The sequence below is a fragment of the Mustela nivalis genome (genome assembly GCF_964662115.1).
Source record: "Mustela nivalis genome assembly, chromosome: 14".
In the NCBI taxonomy this organism is placed as follows: Eukaryota; Metazoa; Chordata; class Mammalia; order Carnivora; family Mustelidae; genus Mustela; species Mustela nivalis.
The window spans coordinates 75,666,405-75,689,289 of NC_139033.1; the positions used below are offsets into that span (position 1 = coordinate 75,666,405).

Consider the following 22,885-nt stretch of genomic DNA (forward strand, 5'->3'; position numbering starts at 1 on the left):
CTTCGGAAAGATAATATTTATGTAGCAGCACCCACAGCTTCCTAAAAATGTTTATTTGGGGAGCCATGCAAAACCAAACCCACTCACTGTCTCCTGGGCTGAACTTTTGCCATATTTTACAGCAGCTAATTTCACGTGACTGTACAGGCCTAACGAAGGACGTTGGAAGATAAGAAGAAAAGAGCTGAAATGTACATCTTTGGGTGTCCTTGCAGAGCTGATAAACTGCTCTGCTTCCCCCAGCTTATGCAAAACAGAAAGCGAAGAGGCCTATTGCCGAAAACTAAATTATACATAAAGTCATTAAACCTCAGCCTTCACTTCTGACTGAGGGATTGCCGCAGTCATCAGTGAGAGCTGAGGCAAAATGAAAAAATAAATAAATGAAAAACCTGATCACATTATCCATTTCAGTGGAAATGTAATGGCTTGTAAGTTCATTTGAAGTTCTTGGGTATGTGAAGGAAGCTGCTGAAAATAAGGAAGGGCCCATGGTGTCCTGGGGCACTCTGAGTACATCCCGTGAACATGACAGAAGAAGGACGTTAGGACAAGGCTCGCCATCCGTGCCGCTGCTCAGATCTGCCTATCCTTAGCAGACCCCAGCTCTCCCATCTGTGGAGGTATTCGCTCTTTTTCTTTGGTTCTCTGCCCAGAGATGTATTTGTGTGGATGACATATACTGTTGCCTCATCTTTCAAAGGGTTTTTGCAATTGCCTTCTTTGCAAACACAAACTCTTTAAGAAGGTTGTGCAATCGCCTTTTTCAAGGATCCTAGATCCTGGAAAATGTTCCCATTTGTCAAGGATGATCTAAATGGGAGCATTTTGCAAGGACAGCCGTGCAGTAATGACCTCTCTTGGGTCATCTTCCACCAGGAGGAATATGAAATGGAAAAGTCGGCACGTGCAAGACTTCGTAGCTTGAGGCCGGACATGGCCGGCCGAGCTGGAGAAGGCAGGAAGACCCTTTTCTGACCCTTAATTAACTGGTGGGAACCTGTAGATCGCTGCTGGCTCTCCGGCATCTCCATATAGTTCTTAATTAATTCTAGCTGCCGGAGTTGCCACTGTATATCATGACAAAATAAGCCCTACCTGAGGAGCGGGTTAATAGCCATGGCAAGCCAACAGCCACTCTGCCTTTCACTTGACGCTGTTTGTGATAGCTGTGGCAGTGGGCTGTGTCTGCCTCTGTGAGTAGGTCTGTTTTAATCAGCATGGCCCAGATTGCAGCATGGAGAAAGGAGGTCTCCCTACTTGCCTGAACTGTGGCTTGACTCAGAAGTCAGTCATAACAACCCTCCTTCTCCCCCCCCCAAAAAAATATTAAGACCACGAATGTTTGCTATGGAAAAGATGTGCAGAGAAGCAGAAATTGCATGGGCCTCTCCAGCACTGAATGTCAGCCTGCAGAGGGAGAACCGTGTCGCCAGAGCAGGTGTTCGTCGTTTCTTGCACACAGGGGACTTCTCTTCCCGAAACATCCCACTTGCTTTACTCGCACCCGGTGGGCCCCAGCATAAATACTGGCATTCCCAGGTAGTGCCCCACTGCACAGGGCACCGTGGGCAGGACAGATCCTCAGAAAGAGAATATCCCTGTTTCAGACTCGTACAGTAGCATTCTGGCTTATACATCAGAGTCACTACAGTTTAATCTCTATGTGTCCGTATCTGAAAGCAGTTCGTGTCTAAGTATGCTAAGTGTGCTAGAACGCTGGGGCAAACAAGGGCCCCCGGCTAGAACCTCATTGTGTCCCCCAGAATCGGAACATGGAAAGACCCTGACAACAGCTGTTATTGTGCCTTTACCTTGGACCTATGTTCATGTTGCTTTCCTTTCTCCCTGCTTACCTGAGCTTCTTAACTTCTCCTGTTCCTTTCTCAGCCTTTGCTGTCATTCACTCATACAACCTTGGGCAGATCCACAAAGCTTCCCTTCATCCTCCTGTCTGCCCTGGAACTGCTCTGTCCTCCTCGCATGCAGCAGGGATTACCTTCGTGCCAGCCAAATCAGGGAGCATGGGCCCACCCAGAAGGTCAGCGTGGCCACTAGCCACTTGTGCCATTGGGTACTCTCAGCATGGCTGGGGTGACTAGGAATGGGCAGCAGGGCTGGAACCCCTTTGGGGGAGTTTAGGGAGCTTTCCTGGGCCATAAGGGCAGTCACTTATGTTTCAAAGAACATCGATAGGCTTAGAGATAATAATATGTATGAGATGTTATGGGTAAAGCACCTGTAATCATATTTGGAACACAGCACATATGCTGCATTTGTTAACTTGTGCTATTATCAATGTCATTTAGTCTCTTCTTACTATTTTCTGTTGCTCTTATTAATACTAGTGAGTTGATAGTTTTTGTGATTTCACTAGGAGAATTATTTTTTTTAAGATTTTATTTATTTATTTGACAGACAGAGATCACAAGTAGGCAGAGAGGCAGAGAGAGAGACAGAGGAGGAAGCAGGCTCCCTGCTGAGCAGAGAGCCTGACGCGGGGCTCCATCACAGGACCCTGAGATCATGACCTGAGCCGAAGGCAGAGGCTTTAACCCACTGAGCCACCCAGGTGCCCCCACTAGGAGAATTCTTATGTAATCAAAATCCTTTGAGCAAAAGTTTTTTCCTTATAACTCTTCTTGGCAAAAATTCAGATTCCCTTTCAGGAATTTTCTTTGCTGAAACAACAGTCTCTGAATATTGTGTGAAAGTTCATTGTGTCTTATGACAGAGCTACTAACGGGGGTCCACCAAGGGCTTTAGGTCTTTATTGTTTGCATTTCAAAACTGACCCTCAAATTTACTTTCAACTCTCTTGCCTTCTCTAAAATATTGAAAGGCAGTCCTTCTAATGGCATGAAACATCTTATTTCCAGTTCAATCCCAAACCTTGTAGGCCTAAATAAAAAAATTGAACCCTGTGCCCCCCAAGGTTTTAATCTAATATGTGGTTTCTTGAATTAAGGCCAACTCTTCATTTTTTTTTAAGGCATCAGCAGATTCCAAATACAACTTTTGGCTGCTTCCTTTTAGCATCTGACCTTGATTCACTTAAACTAATTGTTGTCCTTTCAGCAGATTGTGATTCTTAAAAGCAACAACAACAAAAACTCTACTAAAGAACGTTAGAGGGATTTTCAGAATTCTGAGTACAGTGCCCTCCGTGTGAACTGTGCCTCTTCAGGGTTACTCTTCCAATCAGAATGGTAATTTGTTTAAAACTAGGCATGAGCGTGTAATTTTTTTTTTAAACTTTTTTTTTAGGAACCTGGCCTCAAAAATATTTAATCAAATTTAGGATGTAGGACTCTTCCAGTTTGTCACTGTCACCTGCTGATTCTTTAATACCTATGGAACTGCTTCTACATGGCAGGTAGATGCTCATTGCGGAGGATGTGTAGAGGCTCTGTCCCCTCCCCCGCTCCCGGGGACTCATGGTCAAGTTAGAGACCGCCACCCATGCTCCCGTGCCCTGGGCATTTCTGTGAAACTTCTCCGAGTTATATACATTATACTGATAACATGACAGCTATGTGGCACTTTTTAGGTACAGCCCCCTTACATGTTCTTTTAACTGAAATCCATTGGTTTTAATATTAAAAAACCATCCCATTAAGTAATTTAAATTGTTACAATTCAGTAACTAACCTGTGGTCACATAAGGAGTCAGTCAGAGCTGGAATTTCAACCACAGTCTTCTAGTCCAAGATCCCATGTTCTCTCCTCTTCTGTACCCTGTCTTGTGAGCCAAGATTGATGGTGAGTTTAGAGTCCTCCCCAAGCATGAGATGCAAACAACCCATGTGGTATAAGGTGACTTTCTAGGAGGTCCACTGAACTACAGGGTGGGAAAGTTATTCACTACCTGTCCAGTTAGTTCTTTAGCCCTGATTCATCAGTGAGCTTTGATTTGGGGCTAGAGCATCTTCCGCCTCTCTCTCACCCAACAAAGACTCAGAAGACACCCATGTGGTAGGGCGTGGCTGAAATTAACACCACTTGTTTTGTTTTCACTCCGCTTCTTCTATCATCTTTACCTGCAGCAAGTGTCTTGGCTTTCCATGTATTGTAATGATAAGAAAGTTCATTTCCAAATAAATGTGTTTAAATATATAAGTTAAATTTAAATCCTTAAATAAATTAGAGGAAAGAGGTAAGGGGCCAGGGAAATAGTGACACTGGTACACAGTGATACAGATTGTGGCTCTTTCCTTCCGCAGCACCACTTGCCTTCCAGATTCTTGTTTCATCTTCCCCTTCACCCACTTGAAACTTCCCAATCCCAGAGCATCTTAATGAGACGCTAACAGTTAGTAGGAAGTACATTCTGGTGAACAAAGCGTTCCACCCGAGGTCTGTGGTAAGATGATTTTAACCAATAATGTTCATTCTGTTTTGAGAGTTGAAGTAGCTCTCTGAAGATTCCCCATGGAGGCTGTGAGTGTCTCTGTCTCTTGGGGCAGGGAATGAGGGGTGTGGTTAGCAACTTGTAGAAATTTCTACCATGCCATTATTTCTATTCTGTGCCTGGTACAGGCTCATTGTTTTGACTTTGTTTGGAATCTCCTTCTCATGCCCATAGACTAGGGCTGGAAGCCAAGACTTGCCTCACGAGTAGTCTTTGGACCTCTTAAGTGATAGTGTCCCCAGTCTTCAATAAGATGATGTTTGGTAAAACATTGGTCAATAAAGAAAAATATCTAGGACTCTAATTTCATAATGGGTTATAATTCTCAATAAAATATTTTCTTTTAAGAGTAGAAATTGAACTTTTGACAGCGTAAATTGAAATGCAATTATTCTTCACTGAACTATTTGAAAAGGCATTTCTAACCTCGATTTTCAAATTTCTAAGGTAATTCTCCCTTTTAAATTTTTTTATCTTTAATCACCATGACTTAGGTACTGAAGGAAGAGCCCGGGAATTGTGCTGATAGATTTTATAAATTAATAGATGTCAAAAAGAGAGCCACAAACCTCTCATTAAAATTTCCTTTACTGCTACGCTTATTCATTTCCAAGCCTGTCATGTCTAAAAATGTATCCTTAGATTTTTCAGTCACATTTGATGGAGTCAATGTGCTGTGATTTCTGAGGTGAGGACATTTTTAAACTCCCAGCTCTCTAAGAAACACCCTGGAAAGGATGTGTGACTTTTCAAGAGAGGGGCAAGAACAAAACAACAGTCGCCCCATTTGTATGTACTTTATAGAATCAGCGGAAGGAAAATATAGACCTACTAGAGGGGAAAAAATGGAAAGGATTATTGTCAGTGTGACAGTCACAAAAATGGCAGCAAAGTCACTTAGGAATTTATTGCCATCAAAGCCTGAAGCTTTACAATTAGAACCTGAGCAGCAGTCACTAGCACCTGGATCGAGCCCTTCCTGTGGAATAGGTGTGTTGCATGAGTGGAGTCTCTCAGTTCTCATGACTGCCATGTTGTCAGTAGGGAGTCCGGGCTGGGTATTCAAATAGGAGAGTGCCATGTGCCCAAGTGTGTTTTTAAAAAACTCACTCTGGAAGAAGTAGATTAGCTGGTGGGTAGTAAAGGGCGCAGACAGGAACCTACTGCTACCATAATGCAGGCAAAAATAAGTGGAAGTCAGCTTTTCTGTCCCAGAAAGAAAGGAGAAGCTAGATTTGTACAGAAGGATCTATTTGTTCTCTAGATGTTTTAAAGATTCCTTTTTCCTAGAAGGGACTCTTGTTCATCTCAGAAGATCTGGACACCTTTATCCTAGGTTACCTGACAAATCACTCTTTCAAGGCAGGTGCAGAGGTAGAGGAAATTACAATTCTGGAGAAGTATTAACATCTCAAACCCTGGCAAGATCTGCATCAGAGAGGAAATGAAAATTGCTCTCTCTGAACCGTGGGTGGCAATCCTGGAGGAAGGACCCAAAGCCAGAGTGATTTAGAGAAACCACAAAGCAATTGAATCAGATGCTTTCACCTGCTTTAAAATAAGGCAGTCGTCTCATTGGGGCTATCTGTGGCAGGGCACTCACTGGCATCGCTATTTTGATACCCTGTCCAATGACTGTGGCCTCCCTGAACTTGCCAGGGTAATGTAATGAGGACAGGGCCAGGTCCCGGTTCCAGAATTTTTGCATAATTGATTGATTTCATGATGTCCCCCATGATCAAGAGGTAGGCAGTGCCTACCTCAAAGAAGTAAACTTTGACCAAGTTTTATCTATTTTTATCTATTTATCTATTTTTCTTTCCCTTCCCCTATGTTCCTCTGTTCTGTTTGTTAAATTCCACATATAAGGGAAATCATATGGTATTTGTCTTTTTCTGACTTATTTCACTTAGCATAACTCCAGTTCCTTCTGTGTGGTTGCAAACGGCAAGACTTCATTCTTTGTGGTGGCTCAGTAATATTCCATTGTTCATTCATACCCTATCTTGTCTATCCATTCATCTGTCGATGGACATCAGGACTCTTTCCATTATTTGGCTATTGTTGGACATTGCTACTATAAACATTGTGGTACGTGTACCCCTCCAAATCGGTACTTTTGTATCCTTTGGATAAGTACCTAGTAGTGCAATGGCTTGGTCGCAGGGTCGTTCTGTTTTTAACTTTTTGAGGAGTCTCCATACTGCTTTCCAGAATGGATGTGCCCGTTTGCATTCTCACCAACGGTACAAAAGAGCTCCCCTTTCTCCCCATTCTCATTAACATCTGTTTTCTGAGTTGTTCATTTTAGCCATTCCGACAGTTGTGGGGTGGTATCTCATTGTGGTTTTGATTTGTATTTCCCTGATGATGAGTGACATTGAGCATATTTTCATGTGTCTCTTCACTAAAATAGCCCCCACTTTTGAAATCACGTGACCTTGCATCAGTGTCTGTAATTCCATGGGATATTGGTCCCAACCATGGTATGTTCAGCACCGGTCAGTGCTGCCCAGTTAGCATTTTTGCCCCTTTCCCTCTGTCACTCAACTGAAGAGTATTTGTCTTTCTGGCCACTTGATCAGCGGTTTTTCAGAGCTTTTTTCTGCTTAGGTACACTTGAGGGATGTCACATCATTAGCATGAGCTTACGACTGCAGTGATTCTGAAGGTGGAAAGAGAGGGGACTTTGAAATTGGGCACATTTAAAGAAAAGCAGTAGATTGAAGGTCCCTCCGGAGCGCACATAGCTTCCCATCCCTGGGAACTCACTGTGCAGATGGTACAAAGCTGTGTGTAATCAAATAGGCTTACTCCACAAAAAGTGGAAACTAGAAATGCTTGATGACTTATGACCCACGGCCAAGGTGACTTCAGAATGCTGTGTGCACAGTGCAGTACAGTGGGCACAAAGTCACGTGTTCTCAGCCAGCTTTGTGGCCCAGAAGGAGCAGCACAGAGTTCAAAGCCAGGTGGTGTGGGGTCCAGGGCCTAGTTTCTCCTCACTGACTACCTGATCTCAGGCAAGCCACATCATACCTTTGATCCTCAATTCCCTCATCTGTGCAATAGGAATAAAGAGACTTACCTGAGAGATCTTCAAAAACCCCATAAGCCTATATTTTTCAACAGGAAATATATGACATTGCTGTGAAAAGTCACTCATTCAGAAGCATATTCAACAGACTATAAAACATGCTCTAAAGCTCAGCCAAATGTCGGGGGTGGGTGGAGGCTGTTTCTGGGCATGAAAAGATCATATAATATTTTCAGGCTGCAAATCTCAATTTCATTATCAAAAGAGGGAGCGATATTAGGTACAGAAATACAATATGATTATTGCTTAGATCATCACATGCCTGGATCATCTTGCAAAATAGAAAAGTTCTGCAAATTGGGGATAGACTAAGTTTCAGTAAAACGCAGCCATTTGAAGTACTGAAATCGATTAGCAGCCTTCTTTAAAAATACAGAACAATGTTCACATTTAGATTTCAGCTGATTTAGGCATCACACAGATTGTGTGTCTTTGCTCCGCCCCCACGTCTTTTGCCCTTAAAGCATCACTCGCTCTCTCTGGCTGCCTCTGCCCAGGACACGGGCTAACGACAGTGACCGTAGACTGCACTGGGGCAGATTTTGGGGCCACCTTCCCATTGGCACACCACTCTATGGCCCATCCGGCAGTTTTAGGTGTCTTCAACTGCCTTAGTGCGATAGCAGTAAATAGTTTATATGGCCCCACTAAAATGCAGCCCCTGAAGGAACCAGAAGAAGAAGAATGTGCAGAAAGCAAAGTTCAGAGACTTTGCATGCCCCAGCAAGTTCATCTCCCATCTTCCAGGGTGATGGCTTTAGTCATTTTATGTGCCCAGTTTTATTCATAGGAGAAAGGGAGGAAAAATTCCATTTCAGAAGCTTCTAAAAAAAACTTGACCCTGCACTGCCTAGAAATATACTGTACATTATGTGCCGTCTTGACCTGCATCCCTTCCTTCCTGGAAGTTTTTCTGTTGAATAGGATTTTTTTTTTTTTTGCTCCTTTTTTAATATCTAGGAGCTGCGGCATTTGTAACAGACTGCATCATTTTGGAGTAACGTTCTCTCGAGGTGGGCAACTGAGATGTATAATTATATCCCGTGGAAAATGATAGTGGTGTGTGGGCTGGGGGAGGAGGTTATTGGATCACAAAAACATGTTTCCCATTCAGAAAAAAATGACTGTATGCAAGATGTTCAATTTCCTTCTGCTCTGTGCCCATGGAGAGCCCAGCGTCTTAAAGTGGAGAAGTCATTGGTATTCACTGGAGCTTGCCTGGCTTCATTTTTATTTTTTCTGAGACTTATTACTCTTTCTGAGTGGTTCCCCAGGTTTGCTGCCTTTTCTCGGTATATATGAGCTAAGGTAGTCAGAGGAAACACTTTAATTACATTTTAAGTGGAGTCAAAGCATAAGTATATTTATGAAAATTCTAACAGAAGGTGCAGTGAGACCATTAACTTAAATCCCCAAAATACATAAAATGTGTTTTCATAGTAAAAAGTCCATCGTTGGCATGTTAAATTGGATCTGCATATTAAAAATCAACGCTAAACACTAAATATTGCCTTAATGTCCATATTGTATCTTAAATTCCTCTCATGAAAAGTGTCCTGGGAGTGTGGGCTGTCATCGTCGGTCTCCCAAGCTTGTCGTTATGTGGCTGCCCCAAGGATACAAAATCACTGGTTGCTACGGGATGATTGTAGCCGTTCTTCCCTTACCCATCACACTGGCTCTCTCTCGGACCTCTTTTGCGAAAGCATGCCTGTGCTTTGGCTGAATTTGACTTTAGTGAACCTGCTCCTAACCATCAAGCGAAAACTACGAGATAAGAGATGAAGGAGTTGGTGGTTGTACTTCCACCTGAATACAAGGGTTTGTCTTAGACACAGGGAAATGTAAGGGGCAGTAAGCAGAGAACCCTTGCCCTCTCCGGACAGATGCCAGATATTGACATGTGCTTAGGAATCCTCTGGTTCCTTCAAGAATGGAGCTCTTTTTTTTTTTTTTAAACGTGTGCTGTATTATTAGTTTCAGAGGTAGAGTTGAGAGATCGATCAATTACATATAACACTGTTCATTACAACAGTGTTCATTACATCACGTGTTCATTACATCGAGTGTCCTCCTTAATGCCCATCAATCAGCTACCTCCTCCCCCCAGTCTGTTTCCTGTGGTTAAAAATCTCTTTTGGTTTTTCTCCCTCTCTGATTTCGTCTCGTTTTATTTTTCCCTCCCTTCCCCCATGGTCCTCTCTTCTGTTTCTTAAATTCCACGTATCAGTGAAATCATGTGATAATTGTCTTTCTCTGATTGACTTATTTCACTTAACATGATAACCTCTAATTCCATCTACATCATTGCAAATGGTTAAGATTTCAGGTTTTTTGATGGCTGCATAGTATCCCATTGTATATACATATATATACACCACATCTTCTTTATCCATTCATCTGTCATTAGACATCTGGGTTCTTTCCAGAGTGTGGCTGTTGAGGACATTGTTGCTATAAATGTTTGGGTGCAGGTGCCCCTTCAGATCACTATGTTTGTAAGGGAGTGGAGTTCAATTTACTCAACACCAGGAAAATTCAAAAACTTGTTGACTTTACTTTCAACAAATCTGATAGGAACAGCCCTTCTCTAGATACCACATAAAATATGTGGCCATAACTCATGGTCCCAAAAATATTGGTTCAGATTAGAATTCTTCTCAAAACATCAGGCAATTTATGTAATTTTAAATGGACACATAAAACTTTTGACTGTCTTAAAGATTAAAAAAAAAAAAAAAAAGGATAGCTAAAGAATCTTACCCAAAGAAAAATACACAGAAGAAAGTCACATAAAATGTATATTGATTTGCTTAATTTATTAAACAGTATTTAAATACCTATATGAGTTGATGGATGGTAACTAAGCTTGCAGCAGGAATCATTTCACATGATATGTAACTCAAGCCATTTTGCTGTATTCCTTAAACTTATATAGGGCTGTATATCAAGTATATCTCAGAAAAAGTGGAAAAAGAAAAAATATTTAAAAGCCAAACGGTATGTGAAATAGGGCATAATAGAAAGATTGCATAACGATATTACTTAATTTTAGTGAGATGTGTTTCACTGGAGGGTTTATCGGGAACTAACTGTCCATCTCATGGTCTGCCGAAAGAGAGAGAGAGGTGGGTCATAAGGCTCACCTAAGGTCAAAAAGGTTCAGTCTAAGGGAACCTGGGTGGCTCAGTGGGTTAAGCATCTGCCTTCAGCTCAGGTCATGATCTCAGGTCCTGGAATCAAGTCCCGCTGTCAGGCTCTGGGCTCAATGGGAGGCCTGCTTCTCCCTCTCCCTGTGCCCCTGCTCATTCTTGCTCTCTTGCTCCTCACTCTGTCAAATATATAAATGAAACCTAAAAAAAAAAGCTCAGTCTCTTGGGAGAATGGGGAATAGAGGTAGTAAGTATGTCTGCTGCGTCAGAGTCACATGTCTATGCCAGGCCTCCTTGTGGGCCAGATAGGAAACAGTATTCTATAGCCTCAATGAGGTGTATTCCTGCCTTGATGATGATTCTTATTTAGAATTCCTAAACCTGGAAAACAGGGGCTCACAGTGTGGAACACCTCTGCATCATGTCATAGTCTCTTGGAATGCCCAATGGCTCTAGAGCTGTAGATAAAGTTTCGTTTTCTAACTAGAAATGTAAACAGGCAATGTATGGTTACAAAAAGCTATAATATTTAAAACTGGGTCCATGTTAGAAAATAAAAAATAATGCTTATCACCATAACAAAAGGAAACAAAAGCCAAGTTAGTCAGTCCAGAGAGCCCTTGTTTCCTATCTCTGTGCTCCCCATAGGTTTATTACTTATTTTCCAAGCCAAAGATAAGGACATGTGGTTCTAATAATTGCAAATGTATTCATGGGGAGATTAGCTATATAATTGCATCCAGACCTATTCCAGAAAATGCAGGACCCTGTCACAATGTCCATAGGGAGTCAGGGTACCATGGATGGCAATAGTCATTTCATCTTTTTCTTGGAGCAGCTCTTTTTGTTGTGTTTTATTTTGTTTTTAAGAAAAAAAATAACATTTTGCCGCTTCAACGTAACTCACGTAATTCCTGGATGGGGAATTGCGAAGACTTGTAGCAAGAATGCCCTCCCACTTCTGTTCTGCTGCTGCTGCTTCCCTGCCATGATCCCATTATCCTATGAGATAAGAAAATTTCCTGTTTCGTAAAAGTAATCAACAGTTAATTGAAGTTTACTTGACATCTCTCGTATTCTCTTGTTGCAAACCTTCATTTAGAGAGAAAGAGATGTAATCGGATGTGGAAAGCAGTTGCTGCCCATGTGTATTTAAGTAGATGTAACACTGTTTCCCCCTTGGAAGTCTTTGACAGGGGAGAATACAGAAAGAGAAGTGGATTAAGAGTCAGAAAAACATGGAGGTCTGACCCAGGCCTGTGTGTTACGAGTTGGTGGTGTTCCTTCTGCAGCTGGTGTCCCTCAGCGTTTAGAGCAGGGAGGCATCCCTCCATGCCTGACCACTCTCGGGAGCTGTAGTTGAGACAGTGGCCTTGTTCATTCTGCAAGCACTTAGTAAGTGCACCGAAATAAGGGCTTCGAGTTGGAGAGCACTTGGCCTCACCTTATAAAAACATGCGCTGACGGATTGCATGGAGCACTGGGTGTGGTGCAAAAATGATGAATGCTGTTATGCTGAAAATAAAAAATAATTAAAAAATAAATAAATAAAGGTATGAAACCAGTGAAGCTGGCCATCACCTTCAAAAAAAAAAAAAAATGCTCTGAGCTACGTGCCCTGCTCCAGTGGAAAGGGGTAATCATTGCATTGTTGGCTTCTTTCTGTTTCCTGGTCACCAGTTACATAAGAACAATGAGATTAAAGTAACTATTTATAAAAGCAAGGGCTGTCATGGGGCACCTAGGGGAGTTCAGTAGGTTGAGTGTCTGGCTCTTGGTTTCCAATCTGAGGGTCCTGAGATCGAGCCCTGGGTCAGCCTCTGCGCTCAGCGCAGTCTGCTGGAGCCCCCACTTTCTCTCTCTTTCTCTCGCTAAAAATAAATCAATAAATCTTAAAAAATGAATAAATAAACATTTTAAATAAACAAATACAAACAAGTTAAAATAAGAATATAGTATCGGAAGGCCTGAGGTTGTCCCAGATGGTAAAGAAACAGCTGTGGTGTGCGTGTGGTCCTCAGAGGAGAGCATCTTCTTGTTGGGGAGGAGGGCTTTGCCTCAGGTGACCTGGGATCATTATCTTTGTTAGACAAGTGCCTCTCTCCCAGTCCACTGTTGATACCCACCCTCTCTCTCTCACTCACGCACACACACAGAGACACACACTTACACACACACGCCCTGTGATAGTGTTCATTGGCGGCCATGGATTCTCCTGGAAAACGTCAAGGCCCCCCACAGAGGCCACTCCCTTCTTCATCTTTCTACAAAAAAAAACAAAACCCAAGAACTTTCAGATGGGTGGGAAAGGCAGAGGGAATTGAAATTGGCAATTACATCACAACACCCTCAAAGGAGAATTAAATTGTTATGAGGGCAGTCAGATAATAGTTATTACTCAACTGTAAAATGATTGTCGTTCATAGAGTAACAGAGACACTATTCAGAAAAAGAGTATGACTCTAAAAGCCCCCGAAGCTATTTTTAGATGCATATTTCATAGCAGAATAGAAGTTCCATGTCTGAATAAATCCTTTATCATATGACGGTCTTGTTCTTGAGGGAATTAACGAGTGATTTTTTTACTGCTAGTATTTCTATTGACTTAATTGATTAATAACCTGAAAGTGGTTTTTTTCCTCGTATCTGTCCTGCATAGTGCAGTATTTACCCTTCAATTAGCCACATATGGTGTGGCCCTATTCATAGAGCTACATAGTACATCTGATCCTGATCTGCTGCCATGTTTTCTCAAAATGATAAATATAATGTAAAAACTATTATGGTAATAAGTTGTTGAGGATGACCATGACTAAGATACCTTAAATTAAGACAGGCAATTTAAAACTGTAACATTTATGTACACAGTGTTATTTTTTTCTCTCTTGCCTGTCATGAAAGCGGGGGGGGGGGGCTCTTCCTGCTTTGTTGCATGGAGGGACCGGTCCCAGGGGCGCAGACCTGGGACAGGGCTCTCTTCCAGCCATTCTGTGATGGGCGCTGAGCCAAATGGTCATAGCAGGACCAATACGCATCAGGTCATGGAAAAGGTGTGGACTTCACAAACTGTACATAGGCAGATTTTCCAGGTATTTGAGCCCCTCACACACTTAAGCTGTACAAGTAAAACTTTATCTTGAGACCACCACCAAACACTGCAATCGCTCAATCACTTAATAAAGAATTATTGGATTCTACCATGAGGCACAGGCTCTGCCCAGACAACAGTGACAACCACGCAGTCCCTGTAAAGTCTCAGGGAGTTTCCAGACTGGTGACAGAGACACTAGAATAAGCTGAGCACCGTGCATGGCATGGTCGGGTCCTGTGCAGTAGGCCAGTGGTAAGGCTCTCTCATGGGGTCTGAGAACAGGTGGGTCCTACCCACTGCCGCAGTACTCATGCTGCTTAACTAATGAGCCCCCGCTGGAGCCATAGAAAGAGATAATAAATAGGTTCTGTTGAACCACAGACTAATCACTGAATATTGGTAATGGTTGGAAATGGCCAAGATGGCCAAACAATGTAAGAGACAGGAATTAGGGGCTTTAGTTGGAAAGAACTTGAAAAGCCATCCTGGGCATGTTTGAGTGTGTGAGTTCCTGACACCATGTCCTCTGGCCCTACAGTAGCTCAGAACGGTGCCCTCTCCGTCAGCTCTGCCTACTTCCTCCTCCTCCCATCTTCTCTCCCACTTGATACCAAGAAGTATAAGAGTAGCCGTGGCAAAGACAAGAAGTCAGTTTGACTAACTGCTTCTTGCCTCCATCCTTCTTCCCCTCACCTTTTATAGACTTGGCTACGCAAGGATAAAAGGGAATGTGAGCCAAAGTGGAAATAAAAGTCCCAGCTTTTTTTTCACCTGTCAACTGATACCAAAGGACATTTTCATTATAACTTGAACAGAAAAAACATATATCTGACTAATAACATGAAGATTAAAGATCCTGGGCATAATAATGTCAAATCCTTAAATAAATGGACATATAAGCTCCATTAAAAATGAAGAGAAAACCCTGGCAGAATTTATTACAGGATTTTAGCCTTGAAGGCATGAAGTCATAGCTTCCCTACCTTCTCAGTTTCAACCAAAAAATCACCTTCTTTCGGTTAGCAATTAGGTAGAAAAATGATATCTTTGTATCTCTTGAGAGTATTGAAAAATGGCAGTATAATTAAGAAATTGAGAGGAATGTTAATTTTTTCTGTATTAAATTAAAATCGGATAGAGTGAGCACCACCATTTTAATGGACTATATGATAAATTACAGGTTCACTCTCCAGCCCCCCTCTATGTTTATAACGTATTAAGTGAAGGAAAACAAGGTATTTAATCCTTCCTCTCCTTCCTGTGAACATCCTTTCCCTTCTTGACCCTTGCCGTACATTTCTTAAAAACTCCTCCATCCTTAAGATCCTGTGTTTACTGCACCAAATTGTAATTCTTTGTGTCACTTTTCTCTTTCTTCCAGAGCTTCTTTGAAGGGCAGTCTGCACCATGGGACTCCGCGAAGAAAGATGAAAACAGAATGAAGAACAGATATGGGAATATCATCGCATGTAAGTGTTGACAGTGTAATTGTGCTGTGGTATAACTTTCTTTTCTGCATCTGCTAAGATTGACCACCAACCTCACGCAGCGAGAATTTACAGTGCAATTACCGCCTTCATCCTTCTGGAAAAGCTGGTGTTATGCTCGTATTAAAGAAAGGGAAAACTACCTAAGTACCCCCACTACATCCATGTGTCTTGCTGTGGGGCTAGTTTTACTTTCAGATTTAGGGTTTGGGTAACATAGGTAATGCTAAAATGCTGAGAAAGAAAATGCCTTTTAGGAGTAAACATAATAGTCCTAATGTTTCCCAGCTGCTACATGGGAATGAATGGAAATAATGATGTGCCACACGCCTTAATGCGAGGGGCTCAGAGTTCTCAACGAGCATTAACTCATTAATCCTCCAGACACTTGGGTTACGTAGGTCAGTAATAGCCCCATTTTAAGGACAGGAAACCGAAACTCAGAAGTTAAATGATAGTCCCTGTATCACAACGCTCATTAGCAAAAGAGGGAGGATTATATCTTAGAAATTCCCAGTTCCTGTGAAGCTGAATGTTACCAATCCGTAATGCCTCAGATGGTTTTTAAATCGAGCCCAACCTCATTAATGTTCCATAACGATGCTGAGACACCTGGTAGATTGATGACCCTCCTTCTCCCGGGGCCGGAGCCATCCATCCCCTGCGTTAAACTGCTCCAAGTCACACGGGACTGCCCCCAAGGTTCTGACAGGTACCAACAGAATACTATTTCTGAAGATACATAAATTCAAACAAAAAAACGAACAAACAAACAATGTGGGAATAGAGTGGGAGAGCTTGGAGTTTCTCTTGTCTTACTGCAATTTGAGAAAGCAAATGGGAAACTTTTGGGTAGTATGGATTGTGAACGTGCAGTGAACTTCTATTTGTCTGAGTTAACATTTCTTGGAAGGACAAGAGAGACCGCCATGTCGGAGTTTCTGTGATTGTAGAGGTGTTCCCTCCCTATGTCATCCGAAACAGTAGCCACACGTGCCCCATGAGCACTTGAAATGAGGCTGGTGCCACTGAGAAGCTGAGATTTAAAATGTTTTTCACTTAATTACTTTGAATTTTAATAGTACATGAGACGAGTGGGTGCCACTGTTGGACGGTGCAAATGGACATATGTTTGATTGTCAACAAGGAGAGCGTGGGGTTTGCACATCATAGGAGCGAACCATCCTGACTGCGCATGGGCTTGCCCTCTTCTCCCTCTGGCAGCTCCTAAGTCCCAAACATGGTGTTGCAGGTGACAAGTGCTAGCTTCGTGTTTTGTCTGTTCATTGACTTAGCGGTTCAAGTGGTGGTGTCAGGGTCCTTGTTAGTCAACATATGCTTCCCTAAGATCTAAGGCTTTATTGCCCCTCAGTGGATCCCGTCAACACTGTGGAGCACCAGACACGGGGCCCACGGTGAGGATCCCACGGTGACAGGGACGCATGTGCCCCACCAGCAGGACAAGGCAGGGTGGGCAGGTAACAGAGCACTGTGACGCCAATCCCATGAGATGACACAGCCCCGGGCTGGAATTGTGGGTGCAGGACCACTGGGCTCAGGGAAGGGGAACCTGATTTCTCGCCGGAGGATGGTCCTGGGAGGAATTGGTTGACCAATAGAGATCTCTCCAAGTTCCTTCATGTCTCTGGGAGCTGCTAAAGCTTTGCATTGTTAGAAGGATCCGGATTTCTCATCATGGCTTCCAGGGCTCTCTCCAGGAGTTCACTCAGCACTGCAGCAAGCTCCAAGGGGATATGCAAGGTAAACTGGGCAGTTCCAGCATGCCCTGGGCCTCCCTCCGTACCAGGTGGAAAGGGCTATTGGGGAGCCTTTGTCCTATAGTCCCCCTACCATCCCAGATGTGGGCCTCTTTGGGCACTCACAGAAGCCAGTGTCGATGAAGGCAATTATCAGTGTGCTCAGAGCTGCAGCGTCCTTTGCTCAGTAGAACTCTCAGCCTGCTCCTTCCTGAAGCCAAGTTCATTACCTGTGCTTGGTGGGCACTTGAGGAATATTTCTGAAAGAAGAATGAAAAAAAATAATAAAAGCTTGCATTTGTTGAGTACTTCCTCTATGCTAGATGCTACTGTAAGCACTTGGCACGTGTTAACTCACTCTCTCCCATGAAATAGGTTACCTGGTTGTTTCTGTCGCACAGGGGAGGCAGGTAAGGCATAGAGAAACGTTACAGGGTCCATAAAGGTGGAGGCAGGATTCCAACCCACGAACTGCTTTCATAACTGCTGTGCCATGCACGGTTGGACTGTTGGTCCCTGCCGGCTTGCTATGGTGCCTGAATTTGCTTTTCTCCCTTAGCATCGTGGTCTGCGGAGGCAGGTGTAGGTGACAAGAAGCAGCTGGTAGAGACTTTGGCCCTACCCCCCTTCCTCTGACCCCTGCAGACTCCTGTAGAGAAATTCTCAGGGTCTCCTGCAGAAGCTCTTTGTTCACGACTTTTGTGGTCTATTGTCTGAGAAGGATGGGGGGGCAGGGTCTCCTGTAGGGATTAGTTGTTAACCTATTATCATTAAATCTCCCCTAGCTCAAAATGGATAAACAAGATGTCAGAGGACATTTAAAAATGATCTGGGTGTGAGAAGGGCAGTAGGCGACAAGACTGCCTACATCCTGCCTGGTCTGGCCTAGGGGAACGCTGGCTGCAGGGCACTGGCCAGCACGTTGGAACGTAGGGTGAGATGGGAAACTGAACAAGAGATCAGCGTGGTCCAAAACACCTCCCAGCATGATCGAAATACAAATTTATACTGTTGTGGGGTTTTTTTGTGAAGACACTGAAGCTGCAAATTCTATGCAAATATCAAATATTTTAATTCTATTAAGTGCTATTCTCATCTTCAGGTTGAGGCATGGAGAGACAAAATGACCAGCCTGAGTTCACACGAGGAGGTGTCGTCCTTTTGTGATGTAAAACATATTTTTTTCTAGTTTAATTATTTGGGAAAGTTTATCTTAATACACCCATGTAGAGGTATGGCCCCTCCTGGAACATGAGAATGGCCTACACTGAAGGCCTCAAGAAGCCCCACCCACCTTGTTTCTACCTTGACCTACTAGATATTGGGTGTGTCTCTGTTTTCCATAGAAACATTGAATGTCATTCTTCTACCTGATTTCTCCTCATGGCTGAACTGAGAGTGTGTGCTCAAATAGACCAAATAATTGATCCCTTCATTCAGCAAGTACTTCCTGACCACGTACTATTTGCCAGACACCATGCTAGGCACTTTTACCGAAGGATGATTAAACATAGTCGGACACTGCCCACCCAGCCATTAGCATCTAGGGCAGGGCTTGGCAGATCTTTCTGAAAAAGGCCAGATAATAAATCCTTTAGGCTTCACCGGCTGGCCAGTCTCAGTTCAAAACATAGAGTGCCGGGCTTGACTCCTGGTTTAGAGACAAACAGATCCCGCTGGGACAACTGTTCATTTCTGCCACCCACGGCTCACTTCTACCATCTTCACCATCATCTCCAGCCCTCAGGAACCTTCACTTAGGAAAGACGGCTTTAAACCCCCCCTCTGTAGGCCCCAAATATTCCATGACCTCACAATCTAGGGGCCGAAGCAGACCAAGGCATGCATGAACTGATAGGAGAAGGGTACACGGGTGAGGAGTGGACTGATGAGGAAAGGCCTTTTAGGCAAAAGAGAAGAACACAGGATTTGGAGCTAGAAGACGCAGTTGGGGTCTTGGCCCCACGGTACACTAACCAAGTGACCTTGGCTAAGTCACGAACCTTCTCAGTGTCAAGTTTCCTGAGTTTCACCTATTATGGAAACAGAACTAAATGCCACATAAGAGCATTGATTGTTGTTAGCTGGAAAAAAATCACATCTTCTCATTTCTCCTGAGTTGCTCTTTACTCTTCAGCTTGCGGATTCCGAGGTTATTTAAAAATTTTTAAAGATATCAACATCTGGAAGCCTCAAGTTCCAAATGATGAGCGGGGAGGCAGTAGCAGGCACCATCTTGCTCCCTAATTGTTAGCATGACTCTACACAACAAGACAGGCCCTGACAGACAGGGTCTCTGGGCTCCATTTCTGGGTGGTTTGCCTGGTTGTACCCAGGCTGATTTCCTACCTCTCACCTGCCTTCCATCCTGTTCCCTCCCTGTCGTTCAGTGTTTCTTCATCTGGTTGCATTATTTGTTCTTATGCTTTTCTGAAGACCACATTGAAAAGACACTTCTGTGCCCCGGCTACACCAGCATCCAGGCTCCCATTCTTCCTTCTCAGTTGCTGTGGCGTTTGGAGCCCAGTCTCTGTGCTCACGTGTTATCTTCTGCTTTTTTCCTTGTATTTTTTTATGTATCAGAATTATTCTGTTCTACTTTGTATTGAAGTCTAGCTGACACACAAAGTTACCTTACTTTCAGGGAGATCATGTAGCAGGTGGACAAGTCTGTTCATTCTGCTGTGCTCACAGGATGATTTCATGTACTAGATACATATGAAATAATCACTGAAATCTACACTCCTGGAATAGTTCTAGTATTTAATATAGGATCATTAGCTATAGTCATCACACTGTACATGAGCTCTCTAGACTGATTTATCCCACAGAATGGCAACTTTGTATCCTTTGGTCAACATCTCCCCAGGTCCCCCACCCACTCCTGGAATCACCCTTAGACTCTGCTTCTCTAGGTCCCACTGTTTTAGGCTCCCTATATAAGTGAAATCATGCAGGTTTTTTCTTCCTGTGTCTAGCTTATTTCATTTAGCATGATGCCTTCGAGTTTCCTCTGCATTGTGGCAAATTATAATCTTTTCATCTAGTTTCCTGTTGTTTTCGGAAATCCCTCTAGAACTGTGATCGTTTATGTAATTCTGTACAAGGCTCTATGTTGGCATATCACTTAGGCCTCCTCCAGACAATTATTAATGCTTTTTAAGTAGGGTATCCAAATCCTTAGACACCACCGGCATCTACAGCTGGTAGGGTAAGTTTGATACTATCCATGGGTTGCAAAAAACACCACAGCTGTTGCCTTGAATCCCAGAACCGCCCTGGGCCTGCTCTCGCCCAGCCTCACTCAGGCTCGCAGTCCTAAGGAGTGGCACCAAGTCGGCGTGAGTGCCCCAGGTTGTTCTGATGAATCATTTCATTCGGGCGCTGCTTCATTGGAGACTCTCTATGTGTCTTTACTTCCAACAGTGAAAATAAATCTTCAGTATTGTTAGAGTGGCGGACGGATTTGAGATAAAAAGAATAAAAATGCTTATCCAAATCCCGCTTGTGTATGCACCCACGTCAGTTTATAGGCATGGGGAGGTGTATAACCATCTCCCTCCACCCTAAAAAAAATGATGTGATTGTCAAGGAGTTGGTTATTGTGCCTGCGAAGCCTACTTCCTAGCACTTAGGCCTCAGGAATGACCACCAGTGAGAAGAAGGAATTGGGGGGTTCAGTCAACGTATCTTAGAAATCCTCCTTAGTGCTCTTTCAGAGAACATAGGAAGTGTTGGTAATGATCACATTCATTGTTTTGCAATATCGTTTGCATATAAAATGGTTTTAATGGGGCTTAAAAACTGTTTATTGGCTTTTGCTCTTAAGTAAGTTAAACTTTTCCCTTATTTACATTATAAATTTGCTGAGCTAGTCCTTTGCAGAAAAAAAAAAAAAAACACCCCTCTTCACCACACCACAAAAACAGAACTCCTGCTTTTCTCGATGTTTCCTAATTATAATTAATTTTGAGCTTAAGATACACACCAAAACTCCTGGCTAACGGAACCCCTTGAAGCCTAGGGTCCTCTTTTCTGGAGGCTGGCAGTTGAAGATAAGGAGCTAGAAATCTGCAGGTCCTTTCCAAGCTCCCTCCCCCGCTTTCTATGGTCCATTCAAGGAAGACATATTGGTCTGCCATGTGCCAGGCTCTGTGTCAAGCTAGAGGAATTCTTTCAACAGATAATATTGAGTGCCTGTTACATGCCAGGCACTATGCTAGGTGTCAGAGACAGAGCAGGGAACAGAACAAAATTCCTTGCCTAGATAGCACTTGACATTCTTTGGGGGTAACAGAAAAAGTCACCAAGTAAACTGTGTAATATGTCTTATTAGAAAGTGAGGCGTGTAACAGGGAAAATGGAGCTGGGAAAGGAGACACATGGGGCAGAGGTGACAGTTTTTAAACTGTGGTCAAGAAAGGCCTCCCTGAGAGGATCAGATGCAAGCCAAGGCCTGTCCCAGGGGACAGGTACAGGCAGAGGCTCTCAGGGGGCAGACCTGGGGCAGTGAGGAGGCCAGTGTCACTGGAGCAGGGGGAGGGCAAACAAGGGGAGTGAAAATGTGAAGAACTGGAGGGACTGTGGTGGCCCAAAGTGGACACAGCCCCTGATGTTTTCCAGGGAAGGGGCAAGGGAGGAGAGACTTAAATGACTCTCCAAAGGAATGAAATGCTGTGAAATGGAAGATCCCTGAGTAAAGGGGTAGAGCAAACGGGTGTTGTGGACAGGGAGTGCCTCATGTGAACACATCCTTCACATCAGAGAAGCCCTGGAGTCTGAGGAACTACAAGAAGGCCAGGTAGCCAGAGCTGGGAAGGGCAAGGGCAGGTAGGCCAGCAGCAGGTGGGGAGTATCTAAGTGAAAGCCAGAACTCCAGGGCCTTCCAGGGAAGATTAAGGATGTCAGTGTTCATTAAGAAAACAAAGGGAAACCTCATCAAAGGGTTTTTGAGGAGATGGGAGGGGGTTGTTCATCAGATAAGCATTTGGAAAATTTAATCTGACTGCAAAATGAAAAATGAATTGGAAGGGGACACTAAGAGATTCTTTCAGTTGCCCAAGTGAAAAGCAAGGATAATGTGGACTGGAAATAAAAGGAGTAGATGGATTCAAGAGAAATAAATGATCAGATGGATTGGATGTAGAGCAAGGAAGACAGAGGAGTCAGTGATGCTTCTGTTTCCAACTCACAGGAGGATGGTCAGCGGGAGGAGTGGTGCACAGTCAGGGACGGATGGATAGACCGGTGGAAGAACTGGACATTTACTCCAATGGGTAACACTGAAAGGGAACCAGATTTGGCGGGAAGCTCAGGGATAGATGTGTTGGCAGTACCAGGGAAAGCTTATAAATTGAATCTGGGGACACACCCAGATACCTGTGAAACCTTCAAATGAAATGTCCAGTAAGCAGTTATACTGACTGCTTCGAAACCCAAAGAGGAGGGATCTGGGCCCAAATAGAAAAGAGTGAATCTTGGGGCACAGAATGGCAGTTAAAACCATTGGCAGGATAAGATTATGTGTGGAGGAAGCATGGAGGGCATCAAGCGCCTAAGACCCAGCGTGGAGGGGCTTCAGTAATAGGGAATTACCAGGCAATACTGCCTAATGTGTTCAAAGGAGCATTATCTCATGGAGAAGTGAGGGTGTCCGTAGTGCAATGAAGACTGATGTAACAACATGAGAATTGTTCATGAAATTAGCAAATGGTGCTTTGAATGGCGTAGGTGGGGGGTGGGAGGGAGGAGACAATGGGTGAGGACATGATGGGAGGACAGACACCTTTACGAAGGGGAAGAGAAGAGGGTCCCTTCTGAGCTTTGGTTTTCATCCTCATGTTACCCATGCCCACCTACTCCTTTTTCCTAGCTAATAATGAGGTATCTA

General features: G+C 43.5%; 1 protein-coding gene across 8 annotated transcripts in view; it reads left to right on the top strand.

Annotated features, from left to right (window-relative positions):
• PTPRM (protein tyrosine phosphatase receptor type M) overlaps positions 1-22,885 on the top strand; it is a 749,942-nt gene that overhangs the window by 657,041 nt on the left and 70,016 nt on the right. For all 8 annotated transcript variants that reach the window (XM_082697317.1, XM_082697320.1, XM_082697313.1 and 5 more), the window contains one exon: positions 15,133-15,220. In XM_082697317.1, the coding sequence (XP_082553443.1) occupies positions 15,133-15,220 (88 nt within the window). The remainder of the gene's footprint in view (positions 1-15,132; positions 15,221-22,885) is intronic.